Below are 17,311 nucleotides of genomic sequence, written 5' to 3' on the forward strand. Positions count from 1 at the left end.
CAGCCACCTAGGCTGCATGCCTCTGGCCCCAGCAGCCCCGGGGGACAGAGAGCCGTGACCCAGCTTCTCAGGCTGGGCCTGGGCAGAGTCATTGCGAGGGATGTGCCCATGGCCCAGCTGTGCCCCAGCTTCTCTGCCTTCACGGCCAAGTGGAGAATGTGGACTGGGATTGGACGCTGGAGTCATTCTGTCCAGCCCTCCTGCTCTGCTGACTGGGAGGGTGTTGCTCAACTCACACTGCGCAAGTGAGTGGCAAATTAATGTGATTTTCACCCGTCTCAGGGATATGGCCACTTGAGGGCACCATCGGGGCCTCAGTCCCCGGTGAGGGACAGGTCTCCCGGAGCTGCCCCTGGTAGTCAGTGGCTCTCTCTCTGCTCTCTCATTCCCTTCACAGTCCTTCTGTTCCTGTGGCTCTCTGACCTTTCCTCCATCCCTGCTGGTGAGGCACTCCCTCAGCTCCCTCCCTCCCTGGGCCCCAGGGCTAGAGCGGGTGTTCCCTCAGGGGTTGCCGCTTCCGGGAGCTGTTTTCCAGCCCGCGGTCTAAGTGCCACTCCTGGGACCTGGGGAAGTTAGGATTTGGTAACAGAGTCCGTGGTGTGATTTGGGAGACGAGAAGGCCCCTTGGCTCCTAACTACCATCCCCAGTGCCCCCACTGCATTGGCACGGGGTGTGTGTGAGACCCTTTGTTCATGCAGAAACGAGTAAGACCCTGCCCAGTGAGCTCACCGTGTGGGGGTGAGGGCAAGAGAAGACAAGCACTCGAATGATTCAGCCCAGGGCAGATGCTCTAGCGCACAAGGACAAAAGGAGTCCTTGTATGGGACAGAGCAGGTAGAGATGGAATCTGGCTGGGCCCGGGGAAGACTCCATGAAGTAGGTGGCATTTACCCAGCCTTTGAAGGATAGCTGGGATTTCAACAGGAAGAGATGTGGGGAGCAGGGGTCAGGACAAGCCGGGGGTCCCAGCGCGCCGGGTGCATGCATGATGTGCTCAAGACGCGGTGAGCCAGGCAGTTAGGGTGTGTGTAGAGGGGCTTGGAAAGCAGGTTGGGGCCAGAGTCCAAGCACCTCGCTGCCAGGCTTCGTGGAGGAGCCATGGGCACCGCTGCGATACCTGAGCCTGAGAGGCCTTCTCTCACGTCCTGAGGCAAAACGGAGGAAGTGCTTCGAAAAGCAGTGCGTTGCACCCATTGGGCTTTACCCTCAGGGTGAAGGACTTTTATTTCAAGCTCTACATGAAATGGGGTTTGATAGGGAGGAGCAGTAGCATGAGGGGTCCATGTGCCTCGGACAGGAGGGGACACCGGGAGCTCCAAGGCCTGACGCCATCTGCACTGTTCAGGCTGCCCTGAGTCCCACGGTGACCCCAGGAGAGGGCAGCCTGGCTTCCATCTGACCCTGTCAGTTCTCAGTCCCAGCTCCTCTGTGGTGTCTAACTCAAAGCTCCCAGAGCGGGGCCCATGAAGGGTCTCCGTGCCAGCATCCTCTCCTCCCAGGCTGGGTTGGGGTTTCCAAGTGCTGCCCTGGCCTCCAGGGAGGAGGCGGGTGCCGCTGAGTCACTGCCTGGGCATCTGGGCCTGGAACAGTGGGTGAGTCACCTAGGACTGGGGTGTTGGGGGAGGGGAAAGAAGCTGCTGGACATCTGGAAGGGGGAGGGGAGCTTGCGGCCGGAAGGGCGGTGCCCAGACTGGTGGAGGTAGAAAGAGCAGTAGGCAGGGGCGCCTGGGAGGGGGCAGCATGAAGCCCGCTCTTCTCTGAAAACCCCGCCCCTGGGCTGGGTCCTGAATGGCTGCAGTGTTGGCCTTTCTCTGGGTATGGGGAGGAGCCTGGAGGGATGGGGTGAGGAGGGCCATGGCTGTGGCCTGCCCCAGCCCAGGCCTCCGCTTGGGAAGCTGTCCAGCCCCTCCTCACTTGCCCACCCCCCAAGCCTTCCCTTCTCCGTTTCGAACCTCCAGGGGCTTCCTTACAGTTCCCACTGACTTGCTCACCCCCACTGCGAGGGTCTCTCAGGGCTTCCCTGCCTCCTTCCAGATGCCTTCCTACCCACGGGGGCTTTTCAAGCTGTTTTTAGGCACACGCATCCCTCATTACCTTACCAAGAGGAATTCCGTTGCCAGCTACGAAGCTTCCCCCCGGGAGTCCCTAAAGTCAGCTTGCAAGCGCGTGCGCGCGTGCTCACACACACACACACACACACACACACGCACACACACACGCACACACACACACGCACACACACACGCACACACACACAGGCCTGGGAAGTCCCTGGGTGCCTGTATCCTCTGACTCACAAATGAGCTGCGGCCCGCAAGCATGTGTCATACGAGCAAGGCCTGGCACGAGACTCTAGTTGTGCAAACAGGGGTGACGGCCCCTTACCCTGCTTCCCCATGGCACCTCCCACTCCCCTCCGCGGCCTAGGTGGGGCCTTCTCGTCCAGCTGGTGGTGCGGCTGACAGAGTCGGTGGGGGGGAGAGGGGGGGCGGCAGAGTCTGGGGTGGGGGGCTGGCAGGGAGTGGGTGGGGGTGGCAGGAGGCCAGGCTTCAGCGGGATCAGGTTGGGGCAGGTTTGATTTCCTTAAAATGCCAGGCTGGGGGCCAGTGGGGCAGGCATATAAACCCCAGTGTGGGAGCCTGGCCCTTTGCTTTCCTTCCAGAGCCTCTGTCATCTGGTCTGGTGAGTGCCTCTGTCTTGCTGAGGGCTGGTTGGGGGGACCCCAGGGGTCTCTGCCTTATTCTTCTTTCTTAATCTTTGTCTCCATAGTTCCCTCATTCTGGGTCTCTCCCTTTGGGGGACCTTATGTGAAGTGTCCGACTGAGAGTTTTTTCCAGGCTCCTCTGTGAGGTCTTAGTTTAGGGGTTGCTCTGAGGCCTTCTCTTGGGTCTCACAGTCTAGGCATCTCAATCTAGAGACCCTTCTTGGGGGCCTGGGCCTAGGAATATGAGGTGTGGAGGGTGGTGCTTTAACAAGAGTCTTGAGTTTGGTTTTTGTTTTTGCAAAGTCCTGGGTTCTAGCAGGACTAAGGGACAAGAGCCAGGGATCTCAAGTGCGTGGGCCTGCCTGGGTCCCTGCCCTTTGCTGCTTCCCATCTCCTCCCCCTTGAGAAGGCAGAGCTAGCGGATGGGCCCAGGACTTTACTTGCCCCTGACACCAGGTACTGGGGCCTTACCCCAGGACTCCCCCCTAAGCATCCCGGGGCTGCTCAGAGCATTCTCAGAGGCAGAGCTGTGGAAAAGATGGCCTCTGAGTTCTGTCCTGCTGTTCCCAGGGCCCAGGACATGTAATTCCTTTAGTACCAATCTCAGTAGGATCCTTCCTGGTGGGGAGGGTTGCTCAGTGGCCTTCACCTGTCTGATAGAGACAGTACCCCTCTCCCCCTCCCGGCTCAGAGGTCTCTACTGGGAGGGAAGATTCATCCCTATCCTCTGAGAGTCCTTAGTCCAGTGGAGGAAACATACTTGCCCAAGGATACTTCCTCTGGCCTTGGGGGTCCCTCGTCTATGGGGGAGATGACTCCTCAGGGAGGAACAGTCTCGGGAGATGCAGAGAGGGGTTTGGAGAGGCACTTTGGGGCACAAGGGCAGAGTGTCCTGCGGGCTGGGATGAAGTGTCTCCATCACCTGCCACCCCTGTGGCCCCAGATCCAAGATGTCCAGTCCCCTGGAGCAGGCACTGGCTGTGATGGTCACCACCTTCCACAAGTACTCTGGCCAAGAGGGTGACAAGTTCAAGCTGAGTAAGGGGGAGATGAAGGCCCTTCTGCACAAGGAGCTGCCCAGCTTTGTTGGGGTGAGTGGGGCTGGCTGGGGTGGGAGGGTCCTGATGTATGTGTGGGGGCTGCCTGCTGATGCAAACACAGGGCGCAGCCTCACAGAGGGGGCCGAGGCCCACCCACGTGTGAGTGCCCTGTCACTGCCGTCCCTGCGGCTCTCCAGAGGATGGATGGCTGTCAGGGCCCTCAGCATCCAGCTGTCCAATCCCCTCACTGAGTTGAGCAAACCAAAGCCCAGAGAGGGGAAGTGACTGCCCAAGAGCACACAGCTCTCTCGCTCTTAGTTTCCATGTTATATGCCAAACTAAGAAGGTATGTAGGGAGAGAAGAGCCCAGCTAACACATGCGCCCTGGGACAGTTGGCAGAAAAATGCAGTCAACTTTCAATTTGCCCCTCACCTGCCTCATATTGACTCCTGAAGAATTCAAAGTCAGTTCTCAGGCTTTGAACTTATGGGGCATGTCCTTTATTCCTTTAAAAAATTTTTTTTGTTAAGCTTTTCTAATTTGGTTTCATTTTGGCTGGTATTAAAAAGTTTGCCTTTTCTGAATTCAGAAATTTTTAATTTGTTCATCAGCACAGTGGGGGTAGTGATGCCCACCTTGTTGGGCTCAGGGAGTACCTGGGTGCTCCTCACTCCCAGCAGGGACAGCTGGAGACCCTCCCCAGTGAACGTCTACCTGTCCTCATTCCCAGAGCCTCTCTGTAGCTCCCAGGAGGTCCCTGCCCACCACTTACCCACTGCCCAGTGCGAAGAGAGGGCTAGGCTCTGACCAGTAGGTGTGTGATTGGTGTGGGGGTGGGTGGAGAGCAGCCTGCTGAACCATTCTTTCTCACTTTCAGGAGAAGGTGGATGAGGAGGGCCTGAAGAAGCTGATGGGCAATCTGGATGAGAACAGTGACCAGCAGGTGGACTTCCAGGAGTATGCTGTTTTTCTGGCCCTTGTCACTATCATGTGCAATGAGTTCTTCCAGGACTCCCCAGACCGGCCCTGAAGCAGAGCTCTTGCTTTGCTATGGGCCTCTTGGACCCACGAGGACTCTAGCTATCCTTTGTACTCAATAAACTTATCTGTTGATCATATTTTAATAGCTCAGTGATGCCCCATACCCTGGCTGGCTCAGTTGGGGTGCTGGAAAATGAGAGCCTCCTTAGATCCTACCCCCTCTAGGCTCTGACTCTTCTGGAAATCTCCCCAAGGCCAGAGCTGTGCCTTGAGTCCCAGACTTTGGGATTTCAAGTACCAGTAGAAATTTGAGATAGTTTGCTAACTTTTTTTTTCCCAATAAAGATATTAAAAAAGGCAAATACCATCCACCATCACTGTCATTTCATAAAAAGAGATAAGACTAACAAAGAAGGAAGGATACACTCAGAACGAAGGACAGACCTTGACATTCAGTGCTGTGAACAATTAGCTGTACTAGGATCTGCTCCAGAGGCATAAGGTGGTCTAACCAACCCAGCAGACCTGCTCAGTAAAGACTTCTTATCAGGTTGCGGGCCATAGGCAGCGGCCCTGTTTTAGCAAAGCTGTATTTCTTTTGATATCTGCTTTCAGATGGGCTCTAGTTCGAGTTCATTCTTCTCCTGTTGGAAGCTATCAGGCACTAGTTCATATCGGCATCCTGATTTTTTTCTACCATTTTCCCTAAACTTGTAGTGAGGTTGCCGTCCGTTCTGCACCCTAAGGTCCATCAGGTGACAACATGCCCGAACACCTTGCCACCTCCTAACAAAGTCACTGACTTTCCAGCCAGCAAAGGTGAGGTCCTCATATTTTATTCTTTCCTCTCCTCAATTAATTACACATGTTAGATTCTCTCTCTCTCTCTTTAATGGATCCCACTTTTAGTTACCAAATTCTCTACCAGTTAGGAATGTATTCAGTTGTAAGGTACAGGAAACCCGACTAAGAATGGCATAAATAAATTGGCATTTAAATGCCTTATAAAATAAGTCTGAGGTATGGAATTCAGGTTTGGTTCAGTGACTTAGAGATGCTGTTCTGGTTACCTATTGTTGCATTACAAATCACCCAACACTTGGTAAATTAAAACAGATTTATTATCTGTCAAGTTTCTGTATGGAGACTGCAATCAGTCAATGAGGTTCTCATTTGGGACTTTTCATGCGGTTGCAGACGGATGTTGGAGCTGGAGTCATCTGAAAGTTCAAATCAATTCAACTTCCAAGGTAGCTTACTCGATATGCCTGGCAATTGGTGCCAGTTGTAAGCTGGGAGCTCGGCTGGAACTGTCATCTGGAATGCCTACCTATGACCTCTCTATGTAGCTTGGGCTTCTCAGAGCATGGCAGCTAGGTTCTGATAGGGAGGATCCCCCAAGTGAGCATCCCAAGGGGTCCCAATGGGGGCTGTGAGGCTTCTTAAGATTTATCTCAGCAATCCAAGAACATCACTTCTGCTGCATTCTATTGATCAAGCAAGTCATCAGGCTGGCCCAGATTCAAGGGGAAGAGAATTAGGCTCCATGTGTTCATGTGAGGAGCAGTAGCACAAAACTGACGTGGCCATCTTGGGAGACTGTATCCCATAGTCTGACTTCTAGCAACCATGTGCAGAATGTAGTCACCTCCTTCCCAAGACCCACCATGTCTCACCCTGTTAAGGCATCAACGTGAGGTCCAGGGTCTTGTTATCTATGTCAGGCCCTAATCAGCTCCTCAAGAACAATTCCCTTGACCTGAAGGTCTATGAACAATACATTCAATGCACAAAGGTGAGACAGACAGATAATAAACACTCCTAGTCAGAAAGGGGTGGTGGTGGATCAAAGGCACAAAAGTGTCATTGGTCCATAGCAGTTCTGAAATTGAGTCAGACACATGCCACCAGATTCTTGATTAGGGCCCAGTTCTGCTCCCTGTAAGTGGTTCTCCTTGGGTCCATACTCTAGGCTGTTGGTTTCATTCTCTTTAACTCTTTATCTTCCATAAGAAATGTCTGTGTTTGTAGCTTTCTCAGCTGCCCCCTGCCCAAAGGAAGTTGACAACCCAAAGCTTCTTTTGTTTGAACTGTCTCTGTCCCTTTCAGCCCAGGATTATGTAATTCCTTTATTTTTTTTATTTTTTTATTTTTTTTAAAGATTTTATTTATTTATTTGAGAGAGAGAATGAGAGAGAGAGCACATGAGATGGGGGAGGGTCAGAGGGAGAAGCAGACTCCCTGCTGAGCAGGGAGCCTGATGTGGGACTCGATCCCGGGACTCCAGGATCATGACCTGAGCCAAAGGCAGTCGCTCAACCAACTGAGCCACCCAGGCGCCCTATGTAATTCCTTTAAAAATGTTGTGGGCTAGGGGCCCCTGGGTGGCTCAGTCGTTAAGCGTCTGCCTTTGGCTCAGGTCATGATCCCAGAGTCCTGGGATAGAGCCCCACGTCAGGCTCCCTGCTCAGCGGGAAGCCTGCTTCTCACCTCTCCCACTCCCCCTGCTTCTGTTCCCTCTCTCGCTGTGTCTCTCTGTCAAATTAAATAAAATCTTAAAAAAAAAAATGTTGTGGGCTTCCTGTGTATCAACATAATTCACTTAATTAGACTAATGCCACACTTAGAAATCTCTCTGAGACTGGCCCCTCCCTACCTTAGACTGAGAATCAGGAAGCTGGGAGAAAGGCCCTCTTGTCTGGAAGTGTCTGAGAGGCACACTTCCAAAATTGTTAGAAGCCAACTTGCTTATCTGAGATCTGTGAGACTTGCCTTTAAATCTTTCCAAGTCTCTACCTTTGACTTTGTTTTTACCCTGCGTCCCTCTCTATTGGCAAGGCCCTGGATTTGACCTTTGCCCTGAAGCCATTTATTACTTTGAGAGCCATGTGCTGGCCGTAAAGACTGTTCTGGGCCATCTGTATTTCTATATTTCTATATTATATTAAAAAACCTAAGCAGTTCCTTCTTAGGTCATCTCTTTCTTCTCCTGTTTTATCATGGACATCAGAAGAAGAAGGCACTTTCAGTATTCTGTCTAAACATCTCCTCAGCTGGATCCATGAGTTCATTAGGTACGCTTTCTATTTTCCTATTACCATAGACTGTAATGTTCCCAGAAATTCCATGACTACATATTAGGGTCTTTTCTTTCTTTTTTTAAGATTTTATTTATTTATTTGACACAGAGAGAGAGAGAGAGAGAGCACAAGTAGGGGGAGCGGCAGGCATAAGGAGAGGGAGAAGCAGGCTCCTCGCTGAGCAGGGAGCCCGCTGTGGGGCTCGATCCCAGGACCCTGGGATCATGACCTGAGCCGAAGGCAGACGCTTAGCCGACTGTGCCACCCAGGTGTCCCTAGGGGTCACCTTTTCTTCAGCCTTCAGTAACACTTTCCTCACTGCCCTCCAAATTATTGCTGCTAGCCTCCTGAGGTCCCTCTAGCTTTCACTTGTTACCTGATCCCACAGCCAATGGCAGCTGCTTGGTGTTTGTAGTAGCAGCGTCTCCCTCTTGCAAGGAACCAGCTCATGTTAACTTTCTAAACTTTTCCTACCACTTCCTCTATCACTACATTTAGGATTCTATTTGGTCTGCATCCCAAGATACATCAATGAACAGTTCAACCAAATATTTTGTCATTTTGTAACAAGGGTCTTTGGCTTTCCAGCCTGGACGTATTCGGCTCTTGTATCTCTCTGTCTTTCCTCCTCCACTTAGCCAATTGTATTTTTTAGATTCTTTTACTTGAGGACTCCACTTTCAGATGTAAAATTCTCTACCAGTTTGGAATGTATTCAGCTATGAGTTGCATGGTTATTTCCATGGTGCTTAATTGTCTTGCATAACAAGAAGTCTGGGGTGGGCCGTTCAGGGTTCGTTCAGGGGTGCAGAGATGCTATATGACACCAAGTGCCTTTTCAATTTTTTTTGCTCCATAACCTATAGTATATATGCTTTTCCCCTCATGCATGCTGCTTCGTGATCACAAGATGGCTGCTGTATCTCCAGGTTTCATTGTCCATGTTCCAGTCTGGAAGGTGCAAAAAGCTTTCCTTCAGACTTTGCCTTTTAATTATGCAAAAAGTGCTCTCTCCAGGGATTTCCACTTGCAGCTCTTTGGTCTTAAGGATGTAATAAGACTGGACCTAGCTGCAACCAAGTATTTTTACCTGGGCATATTGACACTTTGAAAGAAAAAAAAATTTTTTTTTTTTAAGATTCTATTTATTTATTTATTTGAGAGAGAGAGTGCGCACACAAGCGCGCGTGTGCAGGAGCAGAGGGTGGGGCCGAGGTGGAGGGAGAGGGACAAGCTGCCTCTGCGCTGATCATAGAGCCCAATGCAAGGCTCGATCTCAGGACCCTGAAATCATGACCTGAGCTGAGACCAAGAGCTGGCCACTCAACCCACTGCATTACCCAGGCACCCCCAAAATGGGTTTTCATAATAAGGAAAGAGGGGATGGATAGTAGACAAGCAATAGACAATATAATATTTTCCTGAATTGTTTTCTTACTTCCCTGGGAAACTCTGATGCTTGGCGACCGCTTTCAGAGTACCTCAGACTAGACCTGCCCAGAGATGGATGGGACCCGAGTGCGAGGGTGCCTGGACAACCTGCTTGTTCTCACTGTTCTGCTTAACTGCACATCTGGGGCTGGTGAGGCAGGCTGGGCAGGCCTAGCAATGAGAGAAGCCCACCTCCCTCATGTCCTGTAGGAGACAGAGCTAGGAGAAGTAGGTCAGGGAGTGGTGCTGATGGTGATGCACAGCCCAAAGCGGCTCTCTCAGCAACTCCATGCAGTGTCACTTGGCCTCTGGATTCCCTGGAGAGGGTCTGTCCTTAGACCCTCGTCACAGAGAGGAAACGGGGAGGGAGCAGCATTGACGTTCCTGGACTCTCCCTCTGGCCGGGCTCTCTGCTGGGCCTGCGGAGCACTGTCTCCTCGCGTCACCAGAACGATCAGATGACGGGTGTGCCGGTGGTAACTGCACTTCACGGAAGAGGAAATGGGCTGGGAGACGTTGAATAAGGAGCAGTGTTGGGACTTGACCCAGGTCTGTAAGAAAACACCTCACCTCTATGGAACATGGGATACGGAGGAGCAGTGTGGGCCTCCCTCCTTTCCCCTGGCCACCTCCACAGCCTTAGGCTTTGTGGGAAGGGAAGCGGACCCGGGTGAGCACAGTCCAGATGTTCTTGGTCTCTTGATGAATCAAGGGGAAACCTGGCTCACTTGCTGGTGGTCTGGATACTCACAATGGATCCTGGCTTCTGCTGGGGCTCAGTTCCCCATTCTTGGACTGTTTTGGCTGGTGGAGACTGGCCTCAGCTGGCTGGGCACTGAATGGGGCTAATTTTTTGAAAAAATATGTTTTTATTTATTTGACAGAGAGAAAGAGAGAGAGAGAGAGCACAAGCAGGGGGAGCAGCAGAGGGAGAGGGAGAAGTAGGCTCCTTGCTGAGCCAGGAGCCCGATGTGGGACTCGATCCCAGGACCCTGGGATCATGACCTGAGCTGAAGGCAGACGCCCAACCGACTGAGTCACCCAGGTGCCCCTGAATGGGGCTAATTTCTTTTCCTTCTGTGCATTTGACAGACTTAACAAACACCAGACTTACCTAGCTGGTCTTAACAGCCCTCCCACAAAATCTCTGCTGAAGCAGAGAGCAGAAGAGTCCAGAAAATGGCATCATTCAAAGGAACGTCGGACAGGTTGCTTCCTCCCTTCTCCTGGAGCTGCAGCTGGGAGACCCTCCTTAGGACAGCCGCGCCTCCCATCAGGGCTTGCTGTCCCCTTGGCCTTTGCTCTTTAGGGTCTACCCTTGGCAGCCTATTAACCCTCCAAGAAAAGAGATATTGACGTCAAAGGTGGCTTCTGAGACAGGGGAAAGACTGAACTAGGGCTCCCTGTGCTCCTGTCTTCAGGTCACATGAGCTCTCCACTGACTCACCGATCCCATCTGGGAAATGGGCATAACTGGCTCGGCCATCAAAAGAGGTAGTATTCTAAGCTCCACAGGCTCTCCTTGGTCTCAGTTCAGACCCTCTCCCCAGCAAAGACCTCCCGGCTCCAGCCCCAGTAATTAAATCCCCCCTTCTCACCTCCCCTTATGGGGCTTAGATGATGAGAAAGAAGGTGGATCAATCTGACAGCAGTTCATTGGCCCCATGGGGCTATGGGATTGGGGGTGCTCACTCTGATCCCTGGGCCCAGGTCCTTTTGGAACAAGTACGTGAATGTCCAGGTACTCTAGGACACTTCATTTTATTTCTCCCTGAGGTGCAGAACCAGACATTGACCTTGAAAGGGCAACACAGCTTCCCAGGAGCCTTTCAAAGGCCCTGGTGGTGATGGTGGGGGCAGTGGAGAGAGGAGGGGCAGGAAGGAGAGGGAGAGGGGGAAGGCGAAGGGGGAGGGTCAGTACTGTAGGGAATCCTGTCAAGGCAGAATGCATCTACTCCCACCCTCACACCCACAGGCCAGGGAGAGACCCTCACCTTCCAGATGAAGTGCACACCTCAGCATTTAGCTCCGGCACCCGCAGCGGGGGAGCTCCAGTGAGAGCCCAAGGGTAGAGAAGCAAGAGGAGGTAGCGGACAGCAGAGGGTGGGAAAGGACGACCGCAGCCCCCGACTGGCCTCAGAGGGATGGTTAGTGTGAGGTCCATTTGGAACCACTGCAGAAAGCGGGGTTCAGGGCAACTGCTTGGGAAGGCCTTCCAACAGGCAGGCAGATTCCCGTCGCTGCCAGAACTCAGGAAAGCAGGGGAGGAGGGTTTGCAGCTTTACCCGCGCCCTGTGTGGAGGCCGAAGAAGGCTGCACAAAATGACCTGGTGAGGAGGGCCTTGTTCCCTCCTCTGCCTCCCCTCTCCCTGACGCCTCCATTGAGGGGTCTCAGTGGGCTGGAAGGCTGTAACAGTGAGTGACATAAAGCACTTTCACATGGAGGTCCTAGGGTAGGAATTTTCCAAACCCATTTTGGAGGCAAGGAAATTAGGCCCAAACCAGGCAAAGGATAAGCTCGAGGCCAGGTGGCAAGAGGGTGGTGGAGCTTGCAGGGGAGGTCTGGTGAAGGGCCCTTTCCACGACGGTCCTCCAACCCCAAAGTGCCTGTCCCTCCTGGGTGAGCTCCTGCCCCTCGCCCGCAGCAGGCCGACAAAGGGGCAGCATCCTTCCGGAAAGTGCAGCAGGCTGAGGAATGTGAAGGACCTCTGAGAAGCAGGCTGCCACTCAGCAGACCACCACATACAATGCCAGCCCGCCACCAGCCTCTGTCCCTTGGCCCTGGCTCTGGCTCCTGCCAGCGCTGACACCACCAGCCGAGCGTCCCTTTATTTGTTACCGCCTGTGTCCCCCACTAGGTCGTCATCTCCACAGAGCCAGGCTTGATGTGTCTTGCTTATGACTATGCCCATAATGCCTCGGACAGGTGCCTTTAAATATCTGCATGAATAATGAATGGCTTTTAGGCTGGCCACTTATTAGCTGTGTGACGTCGGACAAGTTACCCACCTGTCAGCTAACATTTGTGCCCTTACTATGTGCCAGGCACTATTTATCTGTGAGCTTTATACACATTAACTCGTATAAGCCCCACAGGAATCCTATGAAGTGGTCACCATTATTATCCCTGATCATTGACAGATGAGGGAAGTGAGGCCCAGAGGGTGGGGTGACCTGTGGCAGGGAGGTGGCTGGTAGCAGAGCCGCGAAATCACAGGCCGGAACAGGTGCTTGGCCTAGAAGCGAAGTAACTGCTGGCCCCCACTTCTGTCCCCTCCTCCTTGTAACCTTTTGCCTATAAAACAGGGCTAATCACAGCTCTCCTTTCCCTACACGCCCCCTGCTCGCCCCCCTCACCCACAGGGGCTGAGCCCTCATGGAGAGGATGCAGAGGCAAGGTTTGGGTTCTGGGGAAGGGCTGGGATCAAGGTATCATGAGCTCTCTGTTTGCCTCCATCAGCACCGAGCTTCCTCAGAGGCCTGGGTGCTGACCTCCTCTTCCACTTTCTACACACTCTTCTGGGTCTTGGGTTCTCCTGCTATGAAATGGGGAAGGGTCTCTCAGGCTGGGGGGCATGAGAGAGGGAATAGAGTCATAGTGATATGGAGGGATTTCCACTTCTGGTAATATGGTGGTCTCTGCCTGTTCCCACTAAAAACAACAAAAAATGTTGGACAGAATTAAAAAACATGTTTCAAAGCAATGAGGAGCTCACAGGGCAGTAGGGAATGAGGAGACCAAAATCTAAGAGAAAGCCAACTCCAGGGGGTGAGCAGGGCACCAGGGCCCCTCATGCCCCAAGACCATTGGCCAAGCTGAGCCCAAACGACCTTTGGCTTTCATAGTCTGTGGGGTGAGGAAGACAGAAGCTGACGCCCAGGCCTTATTGAGGAGGGGAGACAAGGGGGACAGCCCCCATAATGCTGGGACCCCAAAGGGCTACATACTCCAGCTAAAGGCCAGAGGAAACCCAGGCCCCATCCCATCAGACCTCAGGGAACAGAGGACAGGACACAGACCTAGGGGCTGTATGCACAGGGAAGCCCGCAGGTTCTATGGCCCACTTACGGCCCTTAGGGCAGTGGGGCGCGGGCCGCAGAGAAGTCAGCCTGACTGTGGAAGGGCCCCTCGGAGAGTTTGCCTTCCTTCCTCCTATTCTTCCAGACACCCTGCAGATGGTCTCCTCAGGGGAGAGAGCAGTCCATAGCCCAAAGTGACCAAGAACCATTGACCTGGTCAGGCAGGGAGGATATCTCAGGCCTCAGTGTTCTCACCTGCAGATGGGGGGCTAAGCAGATGCTCCCCAAGATCCCCTCTGGCACAGGGATTCTCTAAGGGTGAAGCTATGTGTGCTTCTAGAGTGAAGGGGGGGGTGGATGTGATGGACCAGTCTGTCTCCTCCAACTGTGCTGGAAAGGGTTGGGGGGGTTGCTGTGCCCAGTTCCCAGCTCTGGGGGCGGACAATAAGGGGGTTGTGTCTGTGGCCCCGAATGGGCCTTTGATGTATGCATGGGTGGGTGGGCTGGTGGGGCCTATAATAAGGGCCGCCAGGGAAGGAGGCAGGGGAGCCCCTGGGGGCATCCTCAGCTTGACCTACTTGGGCCCCCATAATTGCTCCCTTCCTTCACTGGGAAGCTACAAATAGGGATGTCCTGTCTCTAGCCTCTTACAGCTGAAACCAACACCAGCGGTGAGTACCAGCTGCTTGGGTGCTGCCCTGGATTGGGAGGCAGGGCAGCTCAGGGTCTGGGCATGGGCGCAGAGGGACAAGCACAGCAGGGACTGGCCTGGTGAGGGATGCCAGATATGGTGGGCTCGGGGGTCCTTTGTACAGCGAAGGGCTGTCTGGAAGCTTGGGTTAGGGGTGTGGAGCGCTGAGATCTGGCAGGGGTCGGGGCTTCATGGGGAAGAGAGGATTCCCTCCGGTCTCCAGGCACCCAGCTTCTGAAAGAGCAACCGTGGTGGTGCCAGCCAGGCTGGCAGGAACCCAGAGGGGCCGCTGAGCACCTCGGAGTTTCCTTATTCCCTGCGTGTGTGGCCCTTTCCTCTGCTGGGAACACAGACACCTTGCCCCAACGCTGGGCTGTCACGGAGAGACCACAGGCAGTGCTTTGCCCCATCGCCCCGCCCCCAGCCCTGCCAGCCTTCTGCTCCACAGGACCCAGCAGAGGGGCATCAGGGACAGAGCCATGGCCTGGCAGCGTTGCTGCACCCTCCTGTCCCCTGGGGGAACAAGGCCCTAGGCTCACAGGGGAATAGTACTGCCTTCCCGACTGCCTCAGGGTTTCCCCAGGCTGGAGGCAGCCTCCCAGAAGGCGGTGGGATTGGGGGGAGGCGGGCACTTCCAGGAAAGCCTGCCCCTCTGGCAGAACAGGCTGGTCCTATGCAGAGCCTTCTATCTCACGACCCCAGGAAGCAGGGAGACAGCTTCAGGTAGGGCAAATCACAGACCGGTAAATACCTGAGCTGACTCTCTCTGTGGACTGCCGGTTCAGGTCCCTGAGTAGGCCTGAGAGGCGGAATGAACCCCAGTTTACAGCTAAGGCCCCTGACACCCAGTGTCCATGCTCATCTGAGGTTGCGTGGCTGGTTTGATGCACAGGGGATCCCAAGCAGAGTTCACGGGAGGAGGGATGGGTGACGGTGGTGGTGGTGAGGTGGTGGGGGTTCCTCTCAGACCTGACCCCTCCCTGAGAATGCCTAGCTTCTCCAAGGGCCTGAAGATGGGGCACACAGGGCAAGGGTCTCCTTGTGCTATTTCCTACGGAAGGAGTTTGGGTCCTAAAGGTCAGGAGGCTGTGTCTCATGGGGTGCAGAGTGGGACTGAGCCCTTCCTGGGTGTCAGGGACAAGAGAAGGTAGACAGTCAGGGAGTCCTCAAGGATCCCCAGTGTGGGGGTGTAGTTGGGGGGTGGGGCACTCTCCTTGAGGAATTTGCAATGATGTTAGGGAAAGAAGACCTCCATCCAGGAAAATAACAATGGGGTAGTAGGGAAATAAATTAGAAGGGGCCGGAGTGGTCAGGGAGGGCTGCTCAGAGGGGAGCTTGTGGGGCCCGCCCGAAGCCTGGTGGAGACTAAGGTCTGGGAGCAGTCCCTGGGAAACGCCCTGGGCAGAGGTGCCCTGGGCCTCTGGCATGAGTGTCACACCCTTGTTCTCTGACAGTGAGGATGGCCAGGCCTCTGGAGCAGGCGGTGGCTGTCATCGTGTGCACCTTCCAGGAATATTCAGGGCGCTGCGGGGACAAGCACAAGCTCTGTCAGGCAGAGCTCAAGGAGCTGCTGCAGAACGAGCTGCCCACCTGGACCCCGGTGAGCACCTGGGGTGGCCAGTCTGCGGGGGAGCACTGCCTGGACTCTGCAGAGACAGACCCGGGGGCAAGCTCTGAGCAAGTGGGGTACCGGCGAGGCTGTGAGGAGGGGACACCAGAAAGGGGACGGACGTGGCAGGAGTCCCGGTGTCCTCATCTGTGAGACGGGAAGGAGAGTCGCTACACCTGCTGCTTTGCAGCGCTACTCGGCGGACAGAGGGAGAGACACTCAGTGGCAGACAGTGGGATCTGAGAAGGACGGTGTGGGGGGCATGGACATGGGCGAATGACCAGAACAGGAGGCTGAGGCTGGCCCCCAGAGGGGTGTGGGAGGCGTGGGACCGCCCAGGAGGGGAGGGCGGGAAGTGGCATGCTCCCTCCCCAACCTGCCCCCTCCCCCTCCCCCTGCACAGACCAAGCTGCGAGAGTGTGACTACAATAAGTTCATGAGTGTTCTGGACACCAACAAGGACTGTGAGGTGGACTTCGTGGAGTACGTGCGCTCCCTTGCCTGTCTCTGCACCTACTGTCACGACTACTTCAAGGACTGTCCCCCTGACCCCCCCTGCTCCCAGTAGGCTCTGCTCCCATGGGCAGGGGTCTGCTGGGGCAGGACCTGATACGTTGGCCGGGCCTACCCATGAGGCTGGGGACGTGAGGGGACCTCCCCAGGATCACAGCTAGAAAAACGCAGAGCAGTCAGTTGCTGCCTGCCCCCTGAGGCTGTGACGGGAGGGGGGGGAGGCTGCCCTGCACACACAAGGCCCTTTTAACTCCTAATAAAGAACTGGTGTCACTTGGTTTGGCTTGCTTCTTTTGACAGTCCGGGTCTTGGGGCGGAGTCCTCACTCCTCTCTGGTCTTTCGTGCTGGACAGCAGGAGGCCGAGGGCGGTGTCAACCCAGCGGAAACACATGGTCTCCATCTCCAGTGGGAGGGGCGGGGTCAATAGGAGGACAATGTCCAGGGGCTCTGGGGGTGTCTCTTTCTCTCTCTGGGGCCTTTGAAGGAGAAGCTCCCCCGGGCTGTCAAGGAGGACGCCAGGGCAGCCCGAGATTCCCTGGGGATGGTGCTCAGTCCTCAGCAAGGCTGTTCTGAGGAGGAGGGTGGGGTGTAGGGGTGGGGCGGGCTTGTTGGCCTGGCTGTGGGAGCCCAGAGAGCAGAACTAATAGGATTAGGGTGTCTGAGGTCTGACTAGGGTATTGCTCCTGGCCAGGGAGGGGTACCCTGCATCAGAGGGGGAAGGGGGCACCTTGAGCCAGAACCCATCCCTGAAGCCATAACCAGCTGAGGGCCTTAGCCCCCCACTCCTGATCCTCGGTCAACCTGAGTTCATACCCCACTCTGAGAGGGTGACCCTGATCCCTGCCTTCCCCATTTTGTGCCATTTCTTCTCTAACTTTCCACCCCAACCTGCACTCTTCATTTTAATTCTTTCCCAACTCTAGATAGCCCCTCCTGATACCCTCCCTCTCCCCAGTCCTATGGGTACCTGCTGTCCATCCCTGAGCCCCACACTTGACTCCTACTCCCTACTCCATCACTACTGCACCCAGGACCTTCGTCCACTGACATGCCTGGGGTGGTCCTGGCATCAGCTTCGGCTGTTGGTTTGCTCCTCCTCCAGACCCCCAGCTCCTGCCCTGGACCTCACTCAGCATGGCAGAGCGCCCTTTGGGGAGGGGAAAAGGGCAGCAAGAGCCGTACCACAACACTGAGCCTGGGGTCCCCTCCTTAGTGCTTGGGCAGCCACATTTCCAGGGC

At 54.6% G+C, this 17,311-nt stretch overlaps 2 protein-coding genes across 4 annotated transcripts; both read left to right on the plus strand.

Annotated features, from left to right (window-relative positions):
• The first annotated feature begins 344 nt into the window (after positions 1-344).
• Positions 345-4,860, plus strand: S100A2 (S100 calcium binding protein A2). Of its 3 annotated transcripts, none has more exons than XM_032398689.1 (3): positions 345-442; positions 3,649-3,796; positions 4,624-4,860. In XM_032398689.1, the coding sequence occupies exons 2-3, from the start codon at positions 3,656-3,658 to the stop codon at positions 4,774-4,776; spliced, it is 294 nt and encodes a 97-aa protein (XP_032254580.1). In that variant the 5' UTR covers positions 345-442; positions 3,649-3,655; the 3' UTR covers positions 4,777-4,860. The 3 variants fall into 3 exon arrangements, with proteins under 3 accessions (XP_032254580.1, XP_032254581.1, XP_032254583.1); XM_032398690.1 differs by lacking the exon at positions 345-442 and adding an exon at positions 1,475-1,593; XM_032398692.1 differs by lacking the exon at positions 345-442 and adding an exon at positions 2,640-2,683.
• Positions 4,861-14,613: 9,753 nt separating this feature from the next.
• S100A3 (S100 calcium binding protein A3) lies at positions 14,614-16,126 on the plus strand. The gene is made up of 3 exons (XM_032398636.1): positions 14,614-14,672; positions 15,404-15,549; positions 15,962-16,126. The coding sequence occupies exons 2-3, from the start codon at positions 15,409-15,411 to the stop codon at positions 16,124-16,126; spliced, it is 306 nt and encodes a 101-aa protein (XP_032254527.1). The 5' UTR covers positions 14,614-14,672; positions 15,404-15,408.
• Positions 16,127-17,311: the final 1,185 nt, after the last annotated feature.

The sequence above is a fragment of the Phoca vitulina genome, unplaced genomic scaffold (assembly GCF_004348235.1).
Source record: "Phoca vitulina isolate PV1807 unplaced genomic scaffold, GSC_HSeal_1.0 scaffold118, whole genome shotgun sequence".
Taxonomy (NCBI): domain Eukaryota; kingdom Metazoa; phylum Chordata; class Mammalia; order Carnivora; family Phocidae; genus Phoca; species Phoca vitulina.

Excerpts from the sequence above, each read along its gene's own strand:
- S100A2 (XM_032398689.1), top strand. The coding sequence starts at position 3,656 with ATGTCCAGTCCCCTGGAGCAGGCACTGGCTGTGATGGTCACCACCTTC. Across the intron at positions 3,797-4,623 it reads AGCTGCCCAGCTTTGTTGGG|GAGAAGGTGGATGAGGAGGG; the intron begins GTGAGTGGGGCT and ends TCTCACTTTCAG.
- S100A3 (XM_032398636.1), top strand. The coding sequence starts at position 15,409 with ATGGCCAGGCCTCTGGAGCAGGCGGTGGCTGTCATCGTGTGCACCTTC. Across the intron at positions 15,550-15,961 it reads AGCTGCCCACCTGGACCCCG|ACCAAGCTGCGAGAGTGTGA; the intron begins GTGAGCACCTGG and ends CCCCCTGCACAG.